We start from the raw sequence: 25021 nt of genomic DNA on the forward strand, positions 1-25021 counted from the left end.
CACCTCTCCATCCCTCCCACCCCACTCACCTGTCAAGAGAGTCCCGATCCCCAACAGTGTCCCCAGAGCCATTTGGTGCTCACGGCCCTGCCAGGTCTGGACCAAAAATTGACAGGTGCTGGCCTGAGGTGTGGGGAAGGGAGGAGGAGGATGGTGGGCCGGAAATGGGGGTGGGGACCAGGGAAGGCAGGCACCGGCAGTGGTGAGCGTGAGTTGCTGGTGACCTGGGGCCCAGTGGCAGGGGAGGTGTCAGAACCCAGCTACCTGGGTTCACACATCTCCCTCCCCCCTAAACAGGAAGGATGCGGAGGTGAGAAGCAGGGTGGGGGGCTGGCAGCCCAGATGCCTGGGTTCTATTAGGCAGTGCGGTCTAGCGGGTTGGAGCAGGGGGAAACTGGGAGACTGGACACTTGGATTCTCTGAAAGGGGGGTTGGGGGCTGGGGGGTTGGAATAGGGGGAGCCAGATGCCTGGACACCTGGGTTGTCTGGGGGGCTGGATCAGTGGGGGGCAGAAGACCAGACTCCTGGGTTCTCTGGGGGGGAGCAGAGCTGGAGGGTTAGAGTAGGGCGTGCTGGGAACCCAGATGCTTGGGGTCTCTCCAGTTATGGGAAGGGTGTGGACTTTTCCATTTCACTTCCACCACCAAATACTCTGCAGAGCTGAGACCCTCTCACAGCCGGACTCTCCTTCCACCAATTTCGATCTCTGCACATGGAAACATCTTCTGGCTTCACCTGACTCCATGGGACTCCCAAAGGTGCCAGGTACAGAACCCCTTCACGTACCCCCCCTCCAGGCCTAGCCTATGTCCCTGAAATCCTTCCCCTTCCAAACCAGTATAAACCAGTACAGAACACTACAAGCTCCTTGTCACTGCCTTATCCCCCTTGCAGCTGAAACCCAGATGGTCAGCTAGAAGAACCCCCTTCACCCTTTTTGGATGCCAATGCTTCCACCAAATATGACTGGATCTCTGCAGAAGAAATCTAATTGCCTCCAAAAATCATGTTTTGGCTTTGAAATTAAGTTCAAGGGGACAGATCCCAGGCATCCGGGCCAGACTGGAGCCTGATCCCCTTACTAATGAGCTCCAGTGGCTTCTAGGACTGCGAACACCCACAATCAGCCTCTCAACCACAGGCTGCTATGGTAGGCTGATAGACCTGAGACCCTATGAAAGGTGCTGCAGCCCTTGAGACCCATGAGATTTACCCACACCTGTACAATCCCCAAGAGGAAACCAGAGACTCTCAGTAGTAATCAGTGGATCCCAATCTTCCCCCCATAGCTGGGGGCTGCTTGCGATCTGGAAGACTGTCTCTGGGATTATTGCTCCCATAGTCAAGAAATGCAAGAGCCTAAGAAGAACTAGATGGGGTCAGACCCATGGTGCATCTAGCCCCATATCTCATCCCTGACAGCAGCCGGGGTGGATACTATAGAGGGAGAGCACTGAATTGGATAGATCTACTGTGATCCATCCCTCATTCAGCAGCCTCCCTGGCTCCCACCATCATTGGGTGAGAGATGCCAAAGGAGACAGCTCCACCTGTCCTGTTTGACAGCAATGGATAAATCCATCCTTCTTGAGTTCATCCAGTCCCAAGTTGAACCCAGCTGTGCTCTCAGCCTCCATCCCCTCTTGTGGCTATGAAACCCATATGTTAATGACCTGTTGGCATCCAAAGGTCCTTTCTCTTGCTTGTTTTAGACCCATTACCTTCTATTTTCAGTGGGTTCTCCATGTTCTGGTCTTCTGAGACCTGGGGAACAAAAGGTCCCAAGTCATTCGGTCTATAACCTTCATGGTATGATACACCTCCATCCTTTCTCCTGTTCAGCTGACTACTTTCCAGACGGAGGAGGCCTGGACTTTCAGGTCTCTCCTGAAAAGGCAAAGGCTTCAGGTCCTTTCTCTGCACCTTTTCTACCTTCAGGGCTTCTTAGACTGTAATGCTGGAGGGTAAGAGATGAACAATAGAAAAAACTGGTCATACCAAAGTCACTCTCCATTTTGGTGTCCAATCTCTGCCTCTGTGTAATACAGGAGACTCAGCAAGATGGACTCGGGTCTGGCCCAGTGAATGGCAGCTCTTATGGGGGGCGGGTTTCTCTTCCTTCTTTTTACCTGCTTTTATCTTTACCTGAAAATGTACAAAGAAAAGGTGGAATCGGGGCGGTTTTTTGTTTTCCGTTGGCTGTGAAACGAGTGAAGATTGCTGTTAACTTTGACCTGAAAGTGACAATTCAACGGTAGAAGAGAATTGTTCTTCTGAATGTGAAATGAATGAACACAGATGGTAGATTACTTCAAGTTTCAATCTGAAACTGACAAGCAAAAGGGAGAAAATCAATTGTTCTACTTGATGTTAAATTAACGAATACAGCTGGTAGGTTGCTTTCAGTTTTAACACGAAACTGGCTGATAAAAGATAGAAGAGAATTGTTCTTCTTAAAGTGACCTGAATGAATAAGGCTGGTAGATTATTTCTAGTTTCAACATGAGCCTGACCAATAAGAGGGAAAAGAGAATTGTTCTTCTTAATGTGAAATGAACTAATAAACCTTGTAGATTACTTTTAGTTTTAATGTGAAACTGACCGATGAAAGGAAGAAGATCAATTGTTTTACTTATTCAGGCAACTTTATTTATTCTTTTAACATACTTTTACTTTTCATGTGAAACTAGTAAGTGAAGGGAATTGTTGTTCTACATGTGAAATATATGAATATAGCTGGCAGACTGCTTCAGTTTTAACATGAAACTGACTAATAAAAGGCTGAAAAGAATTAATTTTCTTAAGGTAAAATGAAAAAATACAGCTAGGAGGTTTATTTTTAGTTTTAACCTGAAACTGACTGATACAAGGAAGAAGACTAATTATTTTTCCTAATGTGAAGTGAATGAAGAAGGCTGGCAGTAGATGACTTGCAGTTTTAACATAAAACTGGCCAATAAAAGGTAGAAAAGAATTATTATCCTTAACATCAACTGAATGAATAAAACTGGTAGATTTACTTTTATTGGTCAATTTCACTTTAAAACTAAAAGGGAGAAGATCAATTTATTTTACTGAATGTTCATTATGGAATACAGTTGGTAGATGGCTTTCGGTTTTAATTTCAAACTGACCAATAAAAGGCAAAAGAGAATTAATCTTCTTAAAGTGAAATGGACAAATACAAATAGGAGGTTACTTCTGGTTATTTTAAACCTGAAAGTGACCAATAAAAGGGAGACCAATTGCTTTATTTAATGTTAAATTACGGAATACAGCTAGTAGATAGCTTTCAGAATTAATATGAAATTGACCCCACCAGAAGGTAGAAGAAAATCGTTTTTCTTAAGATAAAATGAATTAATACATCTACTAAATTACTTTTGGTTTTTATGTGAAACCGATAAATAAGAGGGAGAAGATCAAGTGTTTCTCTTAATGTGAAATGAACAAATAAGGCTGGTAGATTACTTCTAGTTTTAACCTGAAACTGACAGATAAAAGCTAGAAGAGAATTATTCTTCCTAATGTGAAATGAACTAATAAAGCTAACTGATTGCTTTTAGTTTTAACTCAAACCTGGTAAATAAAGGGGAGAATATCAATTGTTTCCCTTAATATTAAATTAGCAACTATGGCTGGTAGATTGCTTTTATTATTAACGTGAAATTGACCAATAAAAAGTGGAAGAGAATTGTTCCTCCTAATGTGAAAGGAATAAATAAAGCATTTAATTTTAATGTGAAACTGATAAACAGGAGTCCTGGTTTTTTCTGATTTAAAAAAAAATCCCCAATTTTTTAATTTAAAAAAGTAACCCCAAATGTGCATTTTCTCATGATTAAAATGAAACACTACATGTATATATTAGTGGTGTTTCATTTTAACCATGGAAAAATGTGGATTTGGGGTGAGTTTTTAATCCTAAAATTGGTGATTTTTTTAAATCAGAGAAATCCAGGATCCCTGCTGATAAATAAAAGGGAGAAGGTTAAAATTGTGTTTCTTAATGTGAAATTAATAAATAAGGCTGGTAGGTTACTTTGAGTTTTAATATGAAACTAGCCAATAGAAGGGAGAAGAGAATTATTCTTCTTAATAGGAAATGAACAAATAGGGTTAGGTGATTACTTTTAATTTTAACGTGAACTTGCCACATACAGCAGATTATCCAGAAGGTCATTTACCCCTGGAAGGTTTTATATTAGCCAAATCATCAGCCCATAGTTGGGTTTTGCTGGTTGTTGAGACAATGGTGCATTGTGCATTAAGAACTTAAAACCTTGCCCAGAACCAGGCATTTATTTCATGTTGGGGTTTTTTTTAATATTTCCTGTCCAGGACGGGAATTAAGGCCCAGGTATCAGCACTTCTTTCAGCTGTGTTTGATCATCCAGAAAACCTGATTAATCCAGATTGAAGGCAATACTAATTAGTCCTGATTAATTGACTTTCTACTGTATCGTAAATTAACTAATTGGGTTGGAAACATTTTTTTCAGCTGACCATAAACACACGCACAAAAAGGTAATCAAGGGCCTCTAGGGCATACGCTATATGCTAGAGGTGGGAGCAAAGATATTAGTTTTAGTGATAGCAATGATAGTAGTTGTAATGATGATGATGATGATAATTACTGTCATCATCACTGCAATCATAACTACTACCATGATAGTGGTGATAGCAATGATACTAGTAGTAGCAGTAGTCAACCACTGATCCTTCTGGATCATGATGTATGCATGAGAGGTCACTAGGACTGTTCATGTGTATGCCTAGGCAGAAATACGGAGGAGCGTAGGCTGCCCAGACCTTCCATCCCGCCTTTAGGCCATCGAGACAGTATCCAAAGGCCAGACAGAGTTTGGGCAGTCAGTGCCTCATTACCTGTAACTATCTTATCTGTATATCTGGCAGTCAAACCCAGATCTTCCGCATAGTGGGCAAGGATTCTACCACTGATCACAACAGCAGGTGATATTTGTTCTAATGATGATACTAATGATAGTAATAAAAATGATGGCGGTAATGATAACAGTAATTGTTTTTATCATTACTATCACTATAATACAAGTAGTAATGATGATAGTGATGATGTAATAATTGCCATCAACATTATTCTCATTACTATTACCATCACTGTCAATATTACTACAATCATTTTGACTAGTATCTTTGCTATTACTACTACTACCATCATCATTACTATCATTGCTATCACCATGGTAGTAACAATGATGGTAGTAATGATACTAGTAGCAATGATGGTAGTAATGTTAGTAGTAAAAATGATGACAGTGGTAATAATGACAATCATTTCTATTGTTGCTATTGCTATGGTACTTGTAGTAATGATGATAATGATTATAATAGTAATGATTACTATTGTTATCACTATCACCATTACTACTAGTACCATAATAATAGCAATGATAGTAATGATTGCTATTATCATCACTGTCATCATTTTTACTACTATCATTACTATTATAATTCCTACCAGTATCATTGCTATCATCACTAATGATACCACTACCACTATCATCATTACTACCATCATCATTACGAGCCTGATAATGGTGGTAGCAATGATAATAATGATGATGGGTGATGGCAGCAGTAACCATTATCATGGCTGTTATTCCTGCTGTCATTTTCATCATTATCAGTATTGTCATCATTATTTTATTGTTACCATTTTGCTATTTTATTGGTATTGTTTTATTGTAGCTGCTACACCCACAGAAAGGTAATGCTTGGGTAAATCTCGGATCAAGATGGGAGATCATTTTCAGCATCACCACATTGATGAATAGTATATGTTTTGAATCAAATAGAGAGATTTTGTGCATTTTTTTTTAGTTTTTCACACAAAATCACAAGCACTCTGCTGTTACCACTAGAGATGGAGGATTCCTTTGAGTTGTACCCTGAAATACTGCAGCTGTCTGGAGAGAACCAGAAGATGGGTGTTAATTAATAATGTGAAACTTATGTATTTTGTACATTTTCTGGTAAAGCTAAAACAAAAACTTAACCTAAGAACATCAGAGCTGCCATAGACTGGGCCAGACCCTAGGTCCATGTTGCCTGGTCTCTTATGTCCCATGGGGGCAAAGAGTGGATGCTGGAAGGGAGACTGAGCTGGGTCTAACCAGGGATTTTGCCACTGTTCCTCTCCCACCTGAAGCCTCCAGCATTTAAGGTCTAGGAAGTTCTGATTCAGAAGCCTCACTCCTGTGCTCATTGGCTACAAATGCCCCTTTCCTCCAAGAATGGGTCCAATCCCTGTTTGAATTTGGCTAAACTCTCAGCTTCCTCCTCTAGCAGGTTGTTGGCACCAGAGGCTACAGCCCAGCTGTGGGCTGTAATGCTAAATACAAGCTGCTCAGGAAGACTGAGCAACAACTTGGAAGTCAAGGATGGAGTGCACCCTCAGCAAGTTTGCAGATGACACCAAGCTGGGGGTAGTAGTCGATACACTGGAGGGTAGGGCTAGGATTCAGAAAGACCGCAACAAATTGGAGGATTGGGCCAAAAGAAATTGTATGAGGTTCAACAAGGACAAATGAAAATGCTGCACTTAGGACAGAACAGTCCCATGCACAGGCTGGGGACTGACTGGCTAAGCAGCAGCTCTGCAGAAAAGGACCTAGAGTTCACAGCTGGCAAAAAGCTGAATTTGAGCCAACAGTATGCCCTAGTTGCCAAGGCTAATGGCATCCTGGGCTGCATAAGTAGAAGCATTGCCAGCAGATCAAGCAAAGTGATTCTTCCCCTCTATTCAGCATTGGTGAGGCCACATCTGGAGTCCAGTGCTGGGGCCCCACTACAGAAAGGATGTGGGCAGCGTAGGCTGTGGAAGGCTGGGACAAATGGAGCTTAACCCCCACCCCAGTACAGGGCAGCGGTGGCAGGGCAGAGGGCCACAGGGCAGCCCAGAAACAGGCTCTGGGTGGCTGCAGCAAGGCAGGGAGGGCACGCACAGACATAGGCACACAGCCACAGTCTGTAGCAGCTCGGTGGCACGTAGAGCACTGACCATGACAACAGGTAAGTCTGTCATGTGGAAGGGGCATGGGCAGGCAGGTTGAGACCTCCACAGTGAAGGAGGGGGTGGGACAGAGGCAGAGGCAGGGGCAGAGGCAGGGGCTGGGATGAATGGGTCACTGGGGCTGGAGTGGGTTGTGGGATGCTAGGAGCCCATGCGGCTCATCTAGGAGTTTTGGAGTGAGGGGGCTCCCTCCACTGCCCACACCCCAGCGGAGGCCCAGGGAGCACATGCCTCCTGAATCTGTGTGTCGTGGAAGTGGTTGCTGTAGTGGGCTGGGCTCTGTGCCCAGCTGCCACTGCTACGGGAGTGGTACAATGCCATGTGCCTGCCATGCACTAACTGCACCATGTCCCCTGCCTGCCTGGCAATGACCAGCACATAGTCACACCACTCCCAAGGCAGCGGTAGCAGGGCCAGACCCCAGCATGCAGCAGCAGCCACCTCCACCCCATGCACAGATCCAGGGGCACAAGCCTCCCAGGCCTCCATCAGGGTGCCCACAGCAGCAGGAGGCCCCCTGCCACACCCCATGCTGTCAGTGTCTGGGAAGAGATCTCTTAGCTGTAAGACAGAGCAGCAGCCCCACGCCATGAGCTGAACTGCAACCCGCCTGAGAGGAAACACTGTGGGAGGTAGAAGCAGTGGTAAACTAACCTGGAGGCACTTTCTTAGGGGCTAAAGAGGCCTCAGACCTGTCAGTTAACCTTTTATGGACTCTATTTGCATTAGTGCTTAAGGACCGACTGATGTGGGATGTTTCCTGGGAATTAAAGACTGTTTCATGGTTAAAGACTTTGTAAGCTAATCAGTAACCCTGATCTTGCTACACCGTCTTGTCTGGTGGTGAACACCCTCCACCCCACCTCTTTAAAGACCCACTGGGTGAAAAAAAAAGTCCTTTAATCTTCCGGTCTTTTCATTTTATGTTGTGACCCCTTGTTCTTGCCTGGCAAGAGATCTTCTGCCTTCTATTGCTGCTTTTCTTGTTCATTTTTAGTATGAAGTGTTCAAATCCAAGTTGGCAAATACCTGAGGTTTTTTAATTTAATGATATGATGATCATTTTAAAGTGATGTTTTTAATTTCTTTCTACATTTCTGAATATATATTATATGGAAGAAAAAAAGGGAGCCAATAAGATGTTTTGCTCTATTTGTCTTTCTTCTGGTTTGGAAGTTATTCAATTCTCTTATTACAGGGTGGCCCAAACCTTTGTTGGGAAGAGTGGCATATACATCAAACAAGGAGGCATGGAGATGGACAGCGTGGGTCTAGGGGACATGGTGATGGACAACACAGGTCTCAGGGATGTGGAGATGGATGACACGGTTCCAGGGAACGAGGACATGGAAGACATGGTTCTTGGAGGTGTAGAGATAGAGGATGCAAGTTCAGGGGGTGCAGTGATGGATGAAACAAGACCAGGGACCATGGATATGAGGATGTGGAGATGGGAGAATGCAGATCTAAGGGATATAGCTATGGTGGATGCAAACCCAAGGGACACAGAGATGAACCAGGCAATGTAGTAATGGGTTACATGGGTCCAGGGCATGTAGCAATGGATGGATTGGAGTCTAGAGGATGCAGCAATGGACAACGTGGGTCCAGAGGACATAGCGATGGATGGATGGGGGTTTAGGGCACATAGTGATAGGGGATGTACATCTAGGGTACATAGCAATGGACAAAAAAGGAAGTAGAAATGGAAGATGGGAGTCTAGAGATGTAGCAAAGGAGGATTGGGGTCTAGGGGATGTAGCAATGGAAGAAGCAGGTCCAGGGACATAGTGATGGAGCAAATGTGTCTAGGGAATGTAGAGATGTAGGACATGGGTCTAGGGGCCATAGGAATGGACATACATGGGTCTAGGGGATGTAGAAATGGAGCAGGCAGGTCTAGGGGATATAGAGATGGAAGGTGTGGGTCATGGCAACATAGTGATGGAGAACATGGGTCTACAGGATGTAACAATGGGCAGTGCAGGTCCAGGAGCTATAGAGCTGGGGAATGTGTTTCTGTGGGACTTAGACACAGAAGATACATGTCTAGGACATGTAGATATTGAGAAAAAGCTAGACCTGAGTTCTCCTAAGTTTTACAAGGCTAAAGCCGGATAACCTGCCCCCATCTCCCCTTATCTGCTTCTCCCCTCCCATCTCACCCCTATGGCCACTTTGAACACAAAAACCCAAAGAAAAGCTGCTTTTTCTCTGCCCCATGGCCCTGAATCTCTCTCCCATTGGACACGTTCACAGCTCCAATGAGCCTCCCCACATCTGGCCCCCAAATGGGAACATTTAGGGAAAAACAGGGATCTCTGGAAAGAGGGACCCCACCCCCAATATCCCCATTTTTTTTCTTCTTTTCAAACCAAAAACCAGAGGACTGAAAGGGAATAAGGCCGGGTTTTGCCCTTGGCTTGGGCAGATCTCGTCAGATTAGGGGTATCCTTATGTGTCTCCCAGCAGATGGTTCCCATCCAGGCATCACATGAGGATTTAGCAATACCTCCAGAGATTTCCTGGCATGGAGATGCCGAAAACAGAAGTAGCATGGAGTGAGGTGGCTCCTGGGTCATGGACTTTACTGCATTGATGAGGGTGGGGAAATAATGCAGGTTGGGAATGAGGGGCACAGGCAGAACTGGAGGGGGCAAGGTGCTGCAGGTCAGGAGTGAGGGGCACCAGCTGGGCTGGAGTGGGCAGGGGCTGTGGGCCAGGAGTGAGGGGCATTTGCATGGCTGCAGTGGGGACTTGTGGTGGGAGACTACTGGTGCCCATGACTCCTGACCTGCACTCCACTACCCCCCAGCCCTGCCGGTGCCCCTCACTCCCCCATGCCCTTGTCTAGGGCCCATTCTCTCCCCTGTGGTTTCTTCCCCTCAAGCATCTCATCGGGTTTCCGCTGCAGCAAGATGAGATTGTATCAGCTTTTAAAGAATGGGGAAAGGGTGGCCAAGCAGCTGAGGCCTGGCTGGGGTGGGCCAGGGTTGTGGGGAGGCAGGAAATTAGTTAGCTGGGCTCTAACAAGTCGAACCCTGGCTGAGAAAACCACACGAGCAGCAAGATGCACATATACAGAAAGTTACATGGGGGCTGCTTGGAAACTTCCTCCTCCCCACCCCTGGCCCCAACACACGCACACATTTCTGACACCTGCCTTTGCAGGGGCTCACTAGCATGCGGGAGGCAGAGGGCTGCAGGTCGGGAGTGAGGGGCACCAAGGCTGTAGAGGCTGGGTGTCAGAAGTAAGGGGCATCAGGAGGGCTGTGACGGGAGGGAGCCGGGACCTGCAGGTTGGGAGTGAGGGGCACCAGCTAGGTGGAGGCAGGGACAAAGGACTGTGGGTCAGGAGTGAGGGGCACCAGCCAGTCTGCTGGGGGACGGGGCTGTGGGTCAGGAGTGAGGGGCACCGGCTGGGCTGGAGGGAGCAGTGACTGCAGGACAAGAGGGCACCACCTGATGGTGAGTTGGGGCACAGCACAGACCCGTGTCCTGGACGTCTGGGTTTTCTGCATGTGCCCCAGGTGCCCCCTGCTGGCCCATGGTTGGTTCACAACCTGGATGGGGGGCAGTCACGACTGCCTCCGACGGCAAGAGCAGCGTAGACCACAGGTAGATCCTTCTCCTGGGGAGGCACCCGGCCACGCCCCTTCTTCACCCGCAGCTCCACATAGCTCGGCTCTAGCCCAGCAGCCTGGTCCTGGGCACAGAGAGAGATGTCAGCCCGCCTGCAACCAGCATTCCCTGGGCCTCCCAACCCCACACCCCTATGAGTTACCCCAACTCGGGTCACCCTTGCCTGGCTGCTCTGTTCATCTGGTCCTGAATGCGCTTCTTCATCCATTCCTCCCTCCATCCTCACACTCACTTCTCCACACCTCCACCCCTTCACTCTCCACACTCAGGCTCTCTCTTGCTGGCCCTAGCCTCGGCTGCCCTCACTGCCTGGGGCAGGACTGCCATGTCAAATGCCAAAATGGAGGGGCTCAGGGTGCCCCTGTTCCCTGGGGCATATTCAGGGTCTCACCTGTCTTGGGTGCTCCCATCGAGATTCTGTCTCTCTCCTGTCTGTTGTTGAGGGATTGATTAAAACCATAATTAGCAATGAATTAGTTATGTTATCCCTAAGGAGTATGATCTAATGACTAATTTTTTACAGGTAATGATTGATTAGCAATAACCAATAGCCATGAATCAACTGTCAATCAGTTGTCAGTAATCATTCATTGTTAGCCAATAATAAAAGAGCTATTCAAGCAGGAGTTAATTGAAATAATCAATAATTATCCAAGAGTCATCAGCCATAACAGCTCCAGAATGGATCATCAATGATCAATTAGCCAATTCAATTCAAGCAGAATGCAATTAGCCAATAATTACCAATCAGTGATAAACCAAAAAAACCGATTCCCAATAAATGACAGCATTCAAATAACCATTAATCGATATTTAGCCCATAGCCAACAACCAACACTAACTTGATAATATATCAAATGCTAGTAATCAAGTATCATTTAAAGGGCAAAAAAAGTAATAAATGAGAAATGAACAACAAAGAACCAAGAATCAATTACCAGTAGCTAATATTCAGTATTCAATAGTCAATGGTCAATGACCTGTCAATAGTCACTGTTGCCAAATAAGTCACAACCAATCATTGATAACTAATGAATATTCAATCATCAAAAAGCAAGAATCAGACAGGTAATCATTAAACAAGAATCATTCGTGACTCCACAGAAAATAGACAATAGCCAACAAACAGCAATAATCAATAGTCACTGATCAGGGATTAGTATACCACCAGCAAGGCATAATTCCAGATTATAATCAATAGACAATAATCAACTGCTGATAAACATGAGCTAGAAAGTGACTAGTTCTGTAATAACCAATCAATAGCAAAACCTCCTCAATCAGCAGCCAGCTGTCATGGACTGGCAAGCATCTACCAGGGGATAATCAATAACTGTCAATCAATAATCTCTAGGTCTTAATTTGAGGTGAACCAACAGTCCAATCACCAGTGGGGAGGTGATCAACCATTTGCAGCCAATTAAGAACCACCTGTTGGCAGCCAATAAGGAGGCAATAATCAGTCATCATTAGCCTGGAATCAACCCTCTGAAGCAAATAGAGGTGTTTGGAGAATGGGCTGTTTCCAGGTTGACACAAAAATGTATAATATTGACTCTGTTTTGGGGGGAAATGCTGAAAAATGTGACTTTGGCAGCATAGAGGAGAAGCAATTAAATATTCAAAATAAGCATTAATAGGCAAGAGACATAACAAGTGCATAATATATGAGGTTATAATCAGTGTTATCAGGTCATACATGACATTGCAAGTGGAAGCGGGGTGTCCAAAGGGAAAGAGCTCAGTATAGTTGGGTGTCTTGGTTGAGTGTTGTGAGTAGGGCTGGCGATGTGGGGTGGGGTGGGTGATGGGAGGTTATGGGTTGGGCTGGGGTCTGGGCTGAGGTCACAAGTTGGGGTTTGGGTGGAGGCCAAGGTTTGGTGGGGGGGTCCCTAGTTGCACCCGTGGGTTGGGCTGGTGTTGATGGGTTGGTGGAAGGGTGGGGCTGCAACTGGGGCTAGGTCATGACTGGGGATCATGGGATCTGTTGGGGTCACAGATAGGGTGGGGGGCCATATGTAGAGGCTTGGGTCAAAGTATGGGGTCAGAGGTGAGGTTGGGGTCATGGTCAAGGATAGACTTATGGCATGAGGTCCAGTGGAGTTGGGGTCACCTCCAGAAAGGGGGTCAGGTCTGCATTGGGGTCATGGGTTGGGGGGTGGCCACAGGATTGGGTGGGGGATCAGGGGGTCATGAACAGGACAACCTTGTGACCTCACCTTGTTGCTGCCTGCGTAGGACACACACCAGGATGGCGGCTATGACTGAGACCAGCCCCATGGCCCCCAGCCCAGCCCCCATGGCTCTCCACAGCCATGAGTTCATGGTTTGGCTGGTTCCTGTCCCTGCAGGAGAAGGAGGAAGTGAGAAACGCCCCCAGAAGTAGAAGCGAAGGGGTGTCTGGACTCTGAGCCCCATCCCCAAACCCTCCCCTCCCCCAGTGGGGGTAGATCCCAGGCGTTCGGATGACTCACCAGGTCTGTCCACATGCAGCCGGGTGCCATTGCCGGCCGACTCAGGTACTCCGTGCAGGGTCACCAGGCAGCGGTAGGTGCCAGCATCGTAGTGCCGCAGGTCACGGATCTCCAGGTCAGCCCGGCCCTCTTCAAGGAAGACCTTGGCCTCGGGCATCCCCACACGCCCCTGAAAGGGCAGGACCCCCGGGGCCACCTCCAGCCCGGGCTCCTTCTCCCAGCGGTAGCTGCCCACCCAGGGACCCTGCACAGAGGTGTTGTAGGAGCAGGGCAGGGTGACAGAGCTACCCTCTAGCCCCTGGGCCCAGCCAGGCTGAGACACCCAGAGCTCCTGGGACCAGGACCCTGTGGGAACAAGAACAGGTAGGTCAGAAGGACGGATGGACAGACCCCACTCCCATCCCAGACCCCAAACCCCACCCTGAGCAGAGAGAGAACCCGTGCGTCTGGGCTCCCAGCCCCTCCCGCTTCGTATCTGCTTCATCCCTTCACTTTGTCCTCTTCACTTTGCCTCTTGTTTCTCCCTGTCTGTCTCTTTCTGTCTCTTGTTCTTCCTTTCATTTTTCTTCTTTCTTGTATCTTTTGTTTGTTCTTGGGGCAGGGGACTTTTTGGATGATTTGTCATCTTTTGCAGGGGAGGGATATATTTGTACAGGTTTTTCAGGGTGATTTACCAAAACCTGGAGTTGAAGAAATGTTCAGCTTCCAGCCGTGGCTGGCAAATAGCTCCTGACCCCCAAAACGGATGATTTTAGATGGGAATTGGGGTTGATTTGCTGGCGAGGGAGTTTCGTTTCTTCTTCCCTTTGTTTCTTCTTTTCATAGAATCACAGACAATGACGGCTGGACAGGACCTCGGGGGTCACGTCTAGTCCAACCCCTTTGGCAAAGCAGGGCCAGTCCCAGCCAAGGCTTTGTGTACTGGGGTCTTCAAAACCTCCAAGGATGGTAGTTCAGCCACCTCCCTGGGCAGCCTGTTCCAGTGCTTTACTATCTTCCTCATAAGAAAGTTGTTTCTAATACCCATGAGCAACCGGTGCCTCCCGAGTCTGGCGGGGGGCACCAGATTGCCAACGGGGGGTGGGAGAGGCCCTCAGTGGCCAATCACCAAGCTGGTGGCAAAACTAGAAGTGCACTTCCGGTTTGAGGTTCCAGGAGGTGCACAGCCAATCTCAGGGGGTGCACGTGCACCCGCATGCACCCCCTACATGTTGCCAATGCTAATACCTAAGGCCAACTTCCCTTGCTGCAGCATGAGCCCATTGCTCCTTGTTCCGTCACCTGCCCCCACTGAGAACAGGCCAGCTCCGTCCTCTTTGCAGCCCCCTGCAGGGAGCTGAAGGCTGCTATGAAATCCTCTCCCAGATGACAACAACCATAGACAACAAGGGTTGGAAGGGACCTCAGGAAGCCACATCTGGTCCAGGCGCCACTCAAAGTAAGATCAGCCCCAACTAGATCATTCCCAACTATTCTCTTTTTTTCTCCAAACTCAATAATAAACCCAGTTCCCTCCGCCTCTTCTCACAAGCCATGTGTCCCAGCCTCCAAACCATCTTCATTGCCCTTCATTGGACTCTCTCCAATTTCTCCATATCCTTTCTGTAGTGGGGGGCCCCAAAACAAGATTGTTTTCTTTCCTTCCTTCCTTCCTTGTGTTTTTGCTTTGTAAGCAGCCACCATTTTTGTATCCCTGAACCCCTGAATAAAGTAATTTAAAAAAGTCCTTCCTTCCTTTTCTTTCCTTTCCCTTCACTTCCATCCTTGTCTCCTTTTATTTTTTTCCCTTTTCTTCCTTTCTTCTCTTTGCAGGAGATTTGGGAGGTCATTTTTCTTTTTCTTTTTTTTCTCTCTCGCTCTTTTTCCCATAAGGATGAGTCATTCTTCCCTTTTTCCCCTCCTCTTTCCCTTTCATCCATAACACATCTCTACAATACATCTCTAAGAAGAAAACCAAAAGTTTCCTTCCTTCCCTTCTCTCGGTCTTGGTAGTTCTCGGTGGGGGTGGGGGACAGGATGTCTGCAGTCATAAGAGGTTTTTTTGCTCAAAGCCGTCAGCACTTCCCTCCAAAAACAGAAGTGCCATCTGAGTCCTGATTTTTTTTATATATTTCAGATAGCACTATGTCATATAGCATATTATTACCCTCTTACATTATGCATATGTCATGTATAGTGCTATATCACATGCGCGCGCACACGCACACACACATATATAGCTACATATATAGCTGTAGAGCATTGATTTGCTAGGGCTTATACATTATATATCATATATATGCTATAGTGCATGGGTTTGCTATAGCTTACATGTATGTATATATGTATATGTATGTAAGCTATCGCACACCCATGCACTATAGCATATATATAATATACAATACATAAGCTATAGCAAATCAGTGTGTGTGTGTGTGTGTGTGTGTGTGTGTGTGTGTGTGTGTATACAAACACTAGCAAACTGCCTATCAAGAATGGTGGGGGAGGACAGCAGAAGCAGAGCCCCACTTTTGGCCCTGCACCCCACTCCACCCTGCTGCTTCAGGTCCGAACACACTCCCTCCTGCCCCTCCCGCTTCACATCCAACCCTGCTCCACCCGCCTCCCTGCTTTGGGTCTGACCCCATTTCCCCCCTCCCTGCCATTTTGGGTCCGAACATGCTCCCCCGCCCCCCCTGTGGCAGAAAGCCACCTTGGTTTCTCCCCAAAATCTCTGCCCTGTGACTATGTGATTAGATGGGCCAGCACGGAGGATTCACACCTCAGCCTGTCTCTAGGTAACTTGAGCTGGCTGCATTCCTGAGGGAGGGGGGAACCTGCTCCCTCTCCCTACAGGACTGGCATCAGCCACCTGGGTGGGGGGCATCTACCTGGGGGGCTGGAATCTGCCTGGTAACAGGTGATGTATTTCAAATTGGTTGGCTGACAGCCAACTGGGGCTGACCTCCACTGGCCCAGGTGAGTGAGGTCACAGGGGCTATATAGGTTGGGGGGGGGAAGAAGGCTCGCTCTCTTCGGCCATGAAGTGAAGCAGCAGCAAAGCAGGGGAGACAGAGAAGCCGTACCATCTGGGCCCAGCTCTCTCTCACCCCAACACTCCAGAGGGGAAACGGGAGAACTCTGGAAGATGTTTGTGAGTAAGCTACTCAGTCGGATTAGATATCTAGCTGGCCGTAACACAGATGCGTCATCAAAAGGCTACCTCAGCCACACTGTTTGCTCTCTAGGATTTCTAAGATATTGCTCAGTCCTGTACCCTAGTTTACCCTACCCCTCGTAATCAATAAAGTTCTCCTTTTTGACTGGTGTGGGAGACTTATTGAGGGGTGGGTCTAAATTATGCCTAAGAGACCCCTTAGGTCTGCGGACTAAGGGAGACTTTGCTTTTTGCCCCCTGACTTGGGGGAGTGCCCCAAGTGCCAGTACCGGGTCGAGTACCCGTCGGACTATTAGGCCTGTGTTTCCCCTAGGACACAGGGCCGAGACAGTCCCTTCTCGGGGTGGTGGCGGCAATGTTACCCCCAGACTAGCAAGTGTGCTCCAGGAAAGGGGTCGGCCAAGCATAAGGCGCCCCTAGGGAGGCATTCGGAGCCTGGAAGGTGGTCGGGCGCAGGGAGGTGGGCAGCTCAACACAGGAGCGCCCCCTACTGGCCCGCCACACCCCCCACTTTGGGTTCGAGCCCGCTCCCCCTCTCCCCCCAACTTCGAGTCCAACCCCCTTCCCTACCTTCCCTCTCCCACTTCAGGTCTGACCCTGCAATGGCCCCTTCCCCCCCCTTCCAAGAACTAGTGTAATTTGCCCTGGACTCATTTGAGCTTGGGCATCTCTCTTTCAAATTCAATGCAAAATCCAGCTTTCCAGCATGTCTGGATAGCGCCCCTTCTTAGTTTCATAGTTAGTAGGGTCGGAAGGGACCTGAGTAGATCATCTAGTCCGACCCCCTGCCATGGCAGGAAAGAGTACTGGGGTCAAACGACCCCAGCAAGGTGTACATCTAGCTTCCTCTTAAAGACCCCCAGGGTAGAAGCCAGCACCACTTCTCTTCTTCCCCTCCCCCTCCCCCCCAAGCTTCATGGAAAGGGATTTCTACCCCTGAGCTAACATTCACTGGATTTATTTCCACCCCTGAGTAAATGTCTCTAGTTAGAGGTAAAAGAGAGAGTCTTCAGGGCTGTGAAATGGAAGCAACATGGCAAGGAGCAGCCTGGCAGAAGACAGGCTGGCTGGATTAGTGGAAGATCAAGAGCACAAGAAGAGGGGTTGGTTAACATGCAAGGAATGAAGAGATTAGCAGGAAGCTGGGAAACTGAGGGGCAATGAAGTCGCTCGACTCCCTTGCTGCTGCCTGCATAGAAATGCCCCTGCCACTGCCAAGCAGTTGGCTTTCAACTGTGGGTGGAGCAGGAATCATGATCAATGACTCTATGACCCCTGGAGGCCCCTTCCAGCCCCGCTTTTCTAGGACTATGACTGACCTCTACAGATCCCTTCCAGCCCCACTCTAGGACTGTGACCCCATGACCTCCAGAGGTGCTTTCCATCCTGATGCCTCTAGGACTATGACTCTGTTACCCCTCGAGTTCCCTTCCAGCCCCATTTCTCTAGGATGCTGATTCAATTTTGACCATTTTTGCCTAGTTTGTTGTGTTCTTTTAAACTCTCTCCATAATCTAGCAAACAAGCTAGATTCCAACACGTATCTTTCGTTTGACTCTGATCTCAAACAAGGCTGTAGCAGAAGCCTCCTTGCCTAGGAGCGAAGCTTCTAGTGTCTCTCTGCCTGGAGGAAAATGGGTGTTGCACTCTGTGTGCGGATGCCCATTTTCCCTATCCCACTTTTCAAAATCCAAGATCTGCCCCTGGAGACACCAAATCCAAACCTCAAAAAGTCTCCAGCCTGGGGAGGAAGGATGGGTTTGACTGGATTCCTCTCAGAAATCTCTGGTTTTCTCTTGGGAAGCCAGTGGGTGTGAGTGGATCTCATGGGTCTTCATAAACTGTGGCAATCTGTATATGGTCTTGAGGGCTCTCAGCGTGTCTCAGTAAGGCCGGGTTGAGAGTCATGGGGCTGACTGAGGGAGTTCTAGGCCTCAGAAGCCAATGGGTCGGGTTAGGGGGGATCTGGGGGTGATGGGATGGAAAGGGAATGGTGGGGACCTGCTCCTGACCTGCAGCCGCCTGCCCCTCCGACCCTGCTGGTGCCCCTCACTCCCAACCAGCAGCCCCCTTGCACTCTCCTGGCTTTGGTGGTGCCCCTCACTCCTGCCCTGCAGCCTCCTTCCAGTGCCCCTCACTTCCAACTGGCAGCCCCCTGCCATTGCCCCCAACTCACCGGAGCTGGCAGCTAGGAGACAACAGAGGAGCAGTCCAGCCATGGTGCAACAAAGGGTGGGGACCAGTGGCTGTGGGGGACCAGGTGGACTCCAGGAACCAGAAGGGGCAGGACGTGAGGTCATGGAAAGTGGAGGGGAGGCAGGAAGGCACAAGGGGGAGATCAGCGAGGCCCGAGACCGGAAAACAACGCCCCCCTCACCCCGAGCATCCGGCCACAGCCGCCTGGTTGCCTGGGCCTGCCCCGCCAGGCTGCCAGTACCCCTCACCCCCAACCTGCAGCCCCCTGCCACCTCTAGCCTTGTCAGTGCCCCTCACTCCCGACCTGCAGCCCCTGCTTCCCCAACCCTGCCAGTGCCCTTCATTCTCAACTTGGAGCCCCCTGCCCCACCACCATAACTCAGACACTTGGGTTTTTTCCTTGCCCTGGGAGGGGAGTGGATCCTGGTGGTCAGATCAGTGGGGCTGGGAGCCTGGACAGTGGGATTTTCAGGGGGGGAGGGGAGATGGAAGGTAAGAGAAAGGTAGTAGCCCCATTCTTGGCTGGGCTCTTGAAAGCTGCTGGTCACAGAACCCAGATGTCTGAGCTAGCAAGGCTAAGCCTCCCCCTGCTCCCATCCACAGCTCTTCCCAGCCCAGCTGCAGGCCAAGATGCAGCTGAGTCTGGGGTGAGACCTGACCACATAGAACAGCATAGCAGCTGGGGCTGGGGCTGGCGCTGGAGCTGAAGCTAAGACCCACCCAGCCAAGGCTCCGCAGAGGAAGTGCTGGGCCCCGGAAGAAGGAAGTGGCTTGGGTGGGCAGCCACCAGCAGGCTCCCGGACGCCTGGGCTCCACACCACCCAAAGGCATGAGCTGCAAGCCAGACTATCAAGGTGACCACCCCTCCCCAGACACCTGGGTTCCCCAGGCCACCCCACCTCCCACCCCTGTGCTAGACTCCCTCCTGCATGCCTGAGTTCCTGCCCTTCAGCATCCCAGCCTCCCCCGGACACCTGGGCTCTCTCCAAGGTCCTGGTGCCCCCCGGCTCGGCTCGGATGCGGGGGGTCTTTCTGGGGTTCTAGAGCCTCTGCAGCCCTGACTCCTGGGTTCTTTCCAGGTCCCCAGCCCCCAACCCCTCCTCACCACATCCTGGATGCCTGGGTTGTTTCTAGGGTGCCAGAGCCCCTCCCACGGTAGCCAGGGCTCTATCCCGGATTTGAGACCCCCCCCCCCCCCCAGTAGCCAGGACTCCTGGGCTCTAGAACTGCCCCCCTCAATAGGCCGGACGCCGGGGTCTTTCCAGGATCAGAGTCTCTCCCCTCCCCCACCAGGTCCTGGGCACTTAGGTTCCTTCCAGGGTTCTAGAGCATCACCCCGTTCCTCCCCCCACCCGCCCCCCACCCAGCTCTCAGGGCACCAGGGTTCCCCCCTCCCCCCAGTCCCACAATAGCCCAAATGCCTGGGTCCCTTTTCCACAGCTCAGCCGGAGAGGGGGGAAGGGGATGGTTCCTCTTCCCAGGAAAGGAACAAGCCAGAACGAAACTGGGGCGTGGAGGAGGCACTGTGGGTCGGGAGTGAGTGGCATCATGGGTAGAAGGGCAACTGCAGGTCAGGTGGGAGGGGTACCAGCAGGGCTGGGGAGAGCAGGGGGCTGCGGGTTGAGAGTAAGGGGTACCAGGGGAGGGGGGGCAGAGGAGGCAAGGGCTGCAGGTGAGAAGTGAGGGGCACCAGCAAGGCTGGGGAGGGCAGAGGGCTGTGGGTTGGGAATGAGGGGCATCGTTAACCCTTTGCTCCCCCTGCCCCCCCAAGGAGGCAAGGACTTTGGGGCCCGGAAGGCCCAGCAGGAGGCGCAGCTGGATTCCATCAACCAGGTATTGCAGGGGGGCCCCTGGGTTCCCTGGGGAGGGGGCAGGGGGATGGGAGCAGGAGGGGCTGGGAGCCCAGATACCTGGGTTCCTTGGGAGGGTCACCACATGGCGTACAGTGACCCCAACAGTGGTCATGCTCTGAGCATGATGTCACCCACTGCTCCCCATGACCCCATGGGGCTGTGGCCAGCTCCCCTTCTAGTCCTGCCCCCCTCACCAGGCCCCTCCCACCCCCCCAGGAGTTCCTCGATCACCCCAAATATGGCCAGGACGAGGGGCTGCCGAGCCAGCTGGAGACCTTCAAGAGTGAGGCTGGGGAGGGCGGGGCCTGGAGAGCTGGGGGCAGGGCTCTAGGAGGTCAGGGTGGGGCTCAGGGAGACGGGACAGAGGCTGGGGGCAGGGCCTGGACTGTGGGGGTGGGGCTAAGGGAGGGGGCAGGGACAGCGGGGTTGGGGGCCGTGCTGTAGCCTATGAGGGCATGGCTGCAGGCATTGGGCGGGGCCCTGGGTGGCCAAAGAAGTGGCTGGGGGTGGGACCTAGGCCACAGGGTTGAGTCTACATGGTGGGGTTGGGCCTTCCAGCTGGGCAGGGCTCTCAGGGGCAGGAGGAGGGGCTCAGCCAGGCAGCGTGGACCATAGGTTGGGGTCTAGGGGCCTGGGGCAGGGCTCTGCATTGGGGCCAGGGCCAGGAAGGCTGGAGGTGGGGCTCTAGACCATGGGGGTGGGCCTCTTTGAAGTGGGCAGGACTCTGGGGTGGGGCCTAGACTGCTGGTGGGGGGGAAGGAGGGGTCTAGAGGGCAGGGCCAAGCTGGGGGGGGTCAAGGGGAGGGGCTGAGGTGGGGCCTGGACCATGGGGGCAGGGCCTTGGGGCAGGGGGCGGGCTGTGCCTGGCCCATTCGTCTGTCTGACAGACCGTCCCACCCCGGCAGAGAAGTACATGGAGTTCGACCTCAACTCGGAAGGGGAAATCGGTGAGGCCCCCCCATGCGCCTGGCTGGCCATACACCCCCTTTGCCAGGGGAGTAAGTTGGTATTGGGTGGTGGAACCGGAGCGTGCTCCATCCACTCCATGCATTGACCTGGCAGTGCTTCCAGGACCGGTGCAAAAAAACAGAAAGAAAAAAAAAAAAAAAAAAGGAGTAAGTTGGGGGGGATTGTCCATCTCCCTGTCTACCCCCCCTACCTCCCACTTGTATGGGGGGGGCATTGGTGTCCATCTGTCTGTCAGGGTACGTCTCTGAGCACCTGACCTCCAACCCCTGACCCTTGACCCCTGGCCTTAGATGCCTGTCTTCAAGCCTGACTCTTGGCACCCAGCCCTTGACCTGGCCTTTGTTGCCCAGTGTGTCACCCCAACTTGGACCCTTGATCCCTGACCTTTGATGGCCAACTTGCTACCCCGACCTTTGACCCCTGACCTTTGATACCCAATTCACCACCCCAACCCAAACCTGGATTCTGAATCCCTGACCCCTGTACTTTGATGCCTGACCCACTGACCCTCGACCCCTGACCTGGGATGCCTGAGGCCCCCACCTGTAATCCCAGCCCTTGACACCCTTGATCCCTGACCTCTGATCTTTAATCCCTGACTGCCTGATCCTTGACACACAACCCCTGACATCTGAACCTTGACCCCTCACCACCCCATGGGCCCTTGACCTTTTGACCATTAACCTCTGCAACTTTGTACCCTGACCCCTGGAACCTTGGCCATCCACCCCTTAGCATCTGACCTCTGACCTCTGACCCTTGACCCCTACAGACCTGATGTCACTCAAACAGATGCTGGAGAAGCTCGGGGTGGCCAAGACCCACCTGGAGCTGAAGCGACTCCTGCACAAGGCCACGGGAGGCACCAGCGACACCATCAGCTACAGCAACTTCGTGCGGCTGCTGCTGGGCCCACAGTCCGATATCCGTGACCTGTGCGTGCCCACCCCACCAGCTCCAGCTTCTCATGTCCCTGCCCGCCCCCCAATGCCCCTTGACTTCCTGGTGCCCCTCACTCCCAACCTGCAGCCTTCCCTGCCCCAGCCCTGCCAGTGTCCCTCTCTCCTGGCCCACAGCCCCTGCCTCTCCACCCCAGCCAGTGCCCCTCACTCCCAAAGTGCAGCCCAGTGCCCCCTCCAGCCCTGGTGGTGACACTCTTCCAACCCACAGCCCCCTGCCCCCAGCCCTGCCAGTGCCCCTCACTCCTGACCTGCTCTCTCCACAGGATTCTCCTATTCGAGAGCAAGGGCAAGGAGCAGGAGCCCCTCCCACCCGGGCCCCCCCGCAAGAGGAACATCACCGAGCTCCCCTAGCCTTGCACCCAACCTGCAGGAAGACACAAAGTGCCGCCAATCCTGCAAAGGATTCTGGGATGCTGGGTGGGGGCGGGCGCAGGAGGTTCCACCTCCTTGGTAAAGGAGGTTGGAGGGGTGAAAGGTCAAAGGTTACGGGGTGACCTCATGTGCTCAGTCATGTCAATAAAGGCCATTTAAGGACCCTGCTGTTGGGTGGTGTTGTCTGTGGGGTGAGGCTAGATCATGGACTTGCTCCTAGCCAAACAGGGCCTCCGATGGGCTCTCAAGGCTCTGATTGGCTGAGAAGTGCGGCCTTGGCCAGGAGTGGGGGGGAGGGCAGCGGTTTTGAGGTGGAATAGTTCATTGAGGGCTGGGGGGAGGTCCAGCTGGGACAGTCCAACCCTCCCATAGGCCAGTCCAACTGTCAACATCCCCTTCTCCTGTGTAATGGGGCAATCCAACCTTCCCACGGGCCAGTCCATTTCACAGGATGGGGGTGCCCAGGGGTTAGCAAAATACTGCCCACGGGCCAAATCTAGCCCATAGAGGGATTTTGGTCCCCCAGTCTCGCCTGGCCCAGGCATCATCTGGCCCATGATGCATGTCCCACTACCCCACCCTGGCCCTGCCCTGGTGAGGAAACCAGCTGCAGAGCAGCCAGGACCTGTGCGCAGCCCCGACCCAGCCCAGCCGGCTCTCACGCTGAAGGCAGTCCAGCCTTCATAGCATCCCCGCGCCAGCAGCACCGCCAGGTCCAGGCTATGGGTTTGGGGGGAAGCTGCAGGGGAGGGGAGGTGCAGGCCTGGCCAAATAATTGCCCCCCCTGGACTGGCCCATGGGCGATTTGGGATGTTCCATTACATGGGGGAGGAGGGTGTTATCAGCTGGGCTGGACCATGGGAAGCTTGGGATGTTCCATTACATAGAGGACAGGGATCTTGTCAGTTGGGTTAGCCCATGGGAGGTTTGGGATGTTCCATTACATAGGGCAGGGGGGTGTTGGCAGCTGGGCTGGACCATGGGAAGCTTAAGATGTTCCATTACATAGAGGACAGGGATGTTGGCAGTTGGATTAGCCCCTGGGAGGGCTGGAATATGCCATTGCACAAGGGTAGGTGGTTGCCTGGATTTGGACTGGCCCATTATAGTGGGAGGGTTGGAATGTGCCATTAGGAAGAGAGGCAGCTGCTTTCAGTCAGACTGGCCCATTGAAGTGTACAGTTAGAGTGTTCCAGTGTAGAAGGTGCAGGGGGGGGCAAAATTGACAGCCCATTATAGAGCTGAGCAGGTAGACAATTCCCTGTTATAGCAGGCAAGTATGGAGAAACATCATCATGTTAATAAGCAGGGTGGTCCCCAAATGGAACGGCCCATTATAAGCACATGATGTGGGGGAAGATAGCCAGATAGTGGAATATCCCATTGAGGGGGGCAATATTCCACCACAGGGAGAGGGGTACCTGGGTGTGCAATGACCTAGTCATGGGCACTTGGAACCTCCCATTTTAGTGCACTAACCGAGGTGTCCCTTGGTGGAATGGTCCACTGCAGTAGTTAGAGAAGATCCCATTTGTGGAGGGGTGGAGCTGGGGGGGGGGGGGGGGGGGGGGAGAGAGGGGGAGAGAGAGAGAGAGAGAGAGAGAGAGAGAGAGGGACCACCCTTGCTGAAATGCTTCATTATTGATGTAGGGGAGGCTGGAACAGCCTAAAATGTGGAGCAGTCCATTACAGCAGGTGAGCTTGGCATGGCCCATTGGAACAGCTTGAGGGGATGTCAGCTTGTGGACTGACCCATTATGAGAAGAGGAGGGTGTATAATGGCACAAGACGGGGTATTTATATATCATGCAGATAATAGATTATAATATATAGTATATATATAATATTTATTGAAAGTATGTTATGATATATAATAAAATGAAAATAGCATATACCATGTATGTCTATATATGCATGTGTTTATGTAGATATATGTGTGTATATGCACATATTTTATATATACATGCTTATATATGTGTGTGTGTGTGTGTGTGTGTATAGAGAGAGATACTAGCAAATTGCCCTTCAAGAATGACAGGAAATGGTGGGGAGCGGCTGGGACAGAGCACCGCCACCTACCACCCTGCGCCACTGCCGCCTCTCAGGAGTGGGGAGGGAAGCTTGCCTCGCTGTCCCCTCCGTCCCCCTACGCCAGCACCCCGCACCACCGCCACCTCCAGTGCCACTGGTCTCACCCCCACCCCCAGCCCTGATCCTCAGAGGTGGCAGAGCACCACCATGATGGCAGGGATGAAGTGGCGGGGAGCAGGTCAGTGCTGCTGGCCTTGCCTCCACACTCTGTCCCCTCCATCCCAGCTGACATAGAAGCTTTTCGCACTCT

At 51.1% G+C, this 25021-nt stretch overlaps 2 protein-coding genes across 3 annotated transcripts; one reads left to right on the top strand and one right to left on the bottom strand.

Annotated features, from left to right (window-relative positions):
- Positions 1-8179: 8179 nt before the first annotated feature.
- NCR3 (natural cytotoxicity triggering receptor 3) lies at positions 8180-19097 on the bottom strand. Of its 2 annotated transcripts, XM_090029835.1 has the most exons (5): positions 18505-19097; positions 13172-13516; positions 12917-13042; positions 11089-11129; positions 8180-10761 (listed from the first exon to the last, which is right to left on the bottom strand). In XM_090029835.1, exons 1-5 carry the CDS (start codon positions 18626-18628, stop codon positions 10612-10614), a joined length of 786 nt encoding a protein of 261 aa, XP_089885961.1. In that variant the 5' UTR covers positions 18629-19097; the 3' UTR covers positions 8180-10611. The 2 variants fall into 2 exon arrangements, with proteins under 2 accessions (XP_089885961.1, XP_089885960.1); XM_090029834.1 differs by lacking the exon at positions 18505-19097 and having other exon boundaries at positions 13172-15139.
- On the top strand, positions 16152-22842 carry AIF1 (allograft inflammatory factor 1). The gene is made up of 7 exons (XM_090029851.1): positions 16152-16304; positions 19128-19378; positions 20296-20357; positions 20594-20660; positions 21283-21324; positions 22119-22281; positions 22572-22842. Exons 2-7 carry the CDS (start codon positions 19354-19356, stop codon positions 22657-22659), a joined length of 447 nt encoding a protein of 148 aa, XP_089885977.1. The 5' UTR covers positions 16152-16304; positions 19128-19353; the 3' UTR covers positions 22660-22842.
- The last annotated feature ends 2179 nt before the right edge of the window (positions 22843-25021 follow it).

The sequence above is a fragment of the Crocodylus siamensis genome, chromosome 15 (genome assembly GCF_052110815.1).
Source record: "Crocodylus siamensis isolate JL-2025a chromosome 15, ASM5211081v1, whole genome shotgun sequence".
Classification (NCBI taxonomy): domain Eukaryota; kingdom Metazoa; phylum Chordata; order Crocodylia; family Crocodylidae; genus Crocodylus; species Crocodylus siamensis.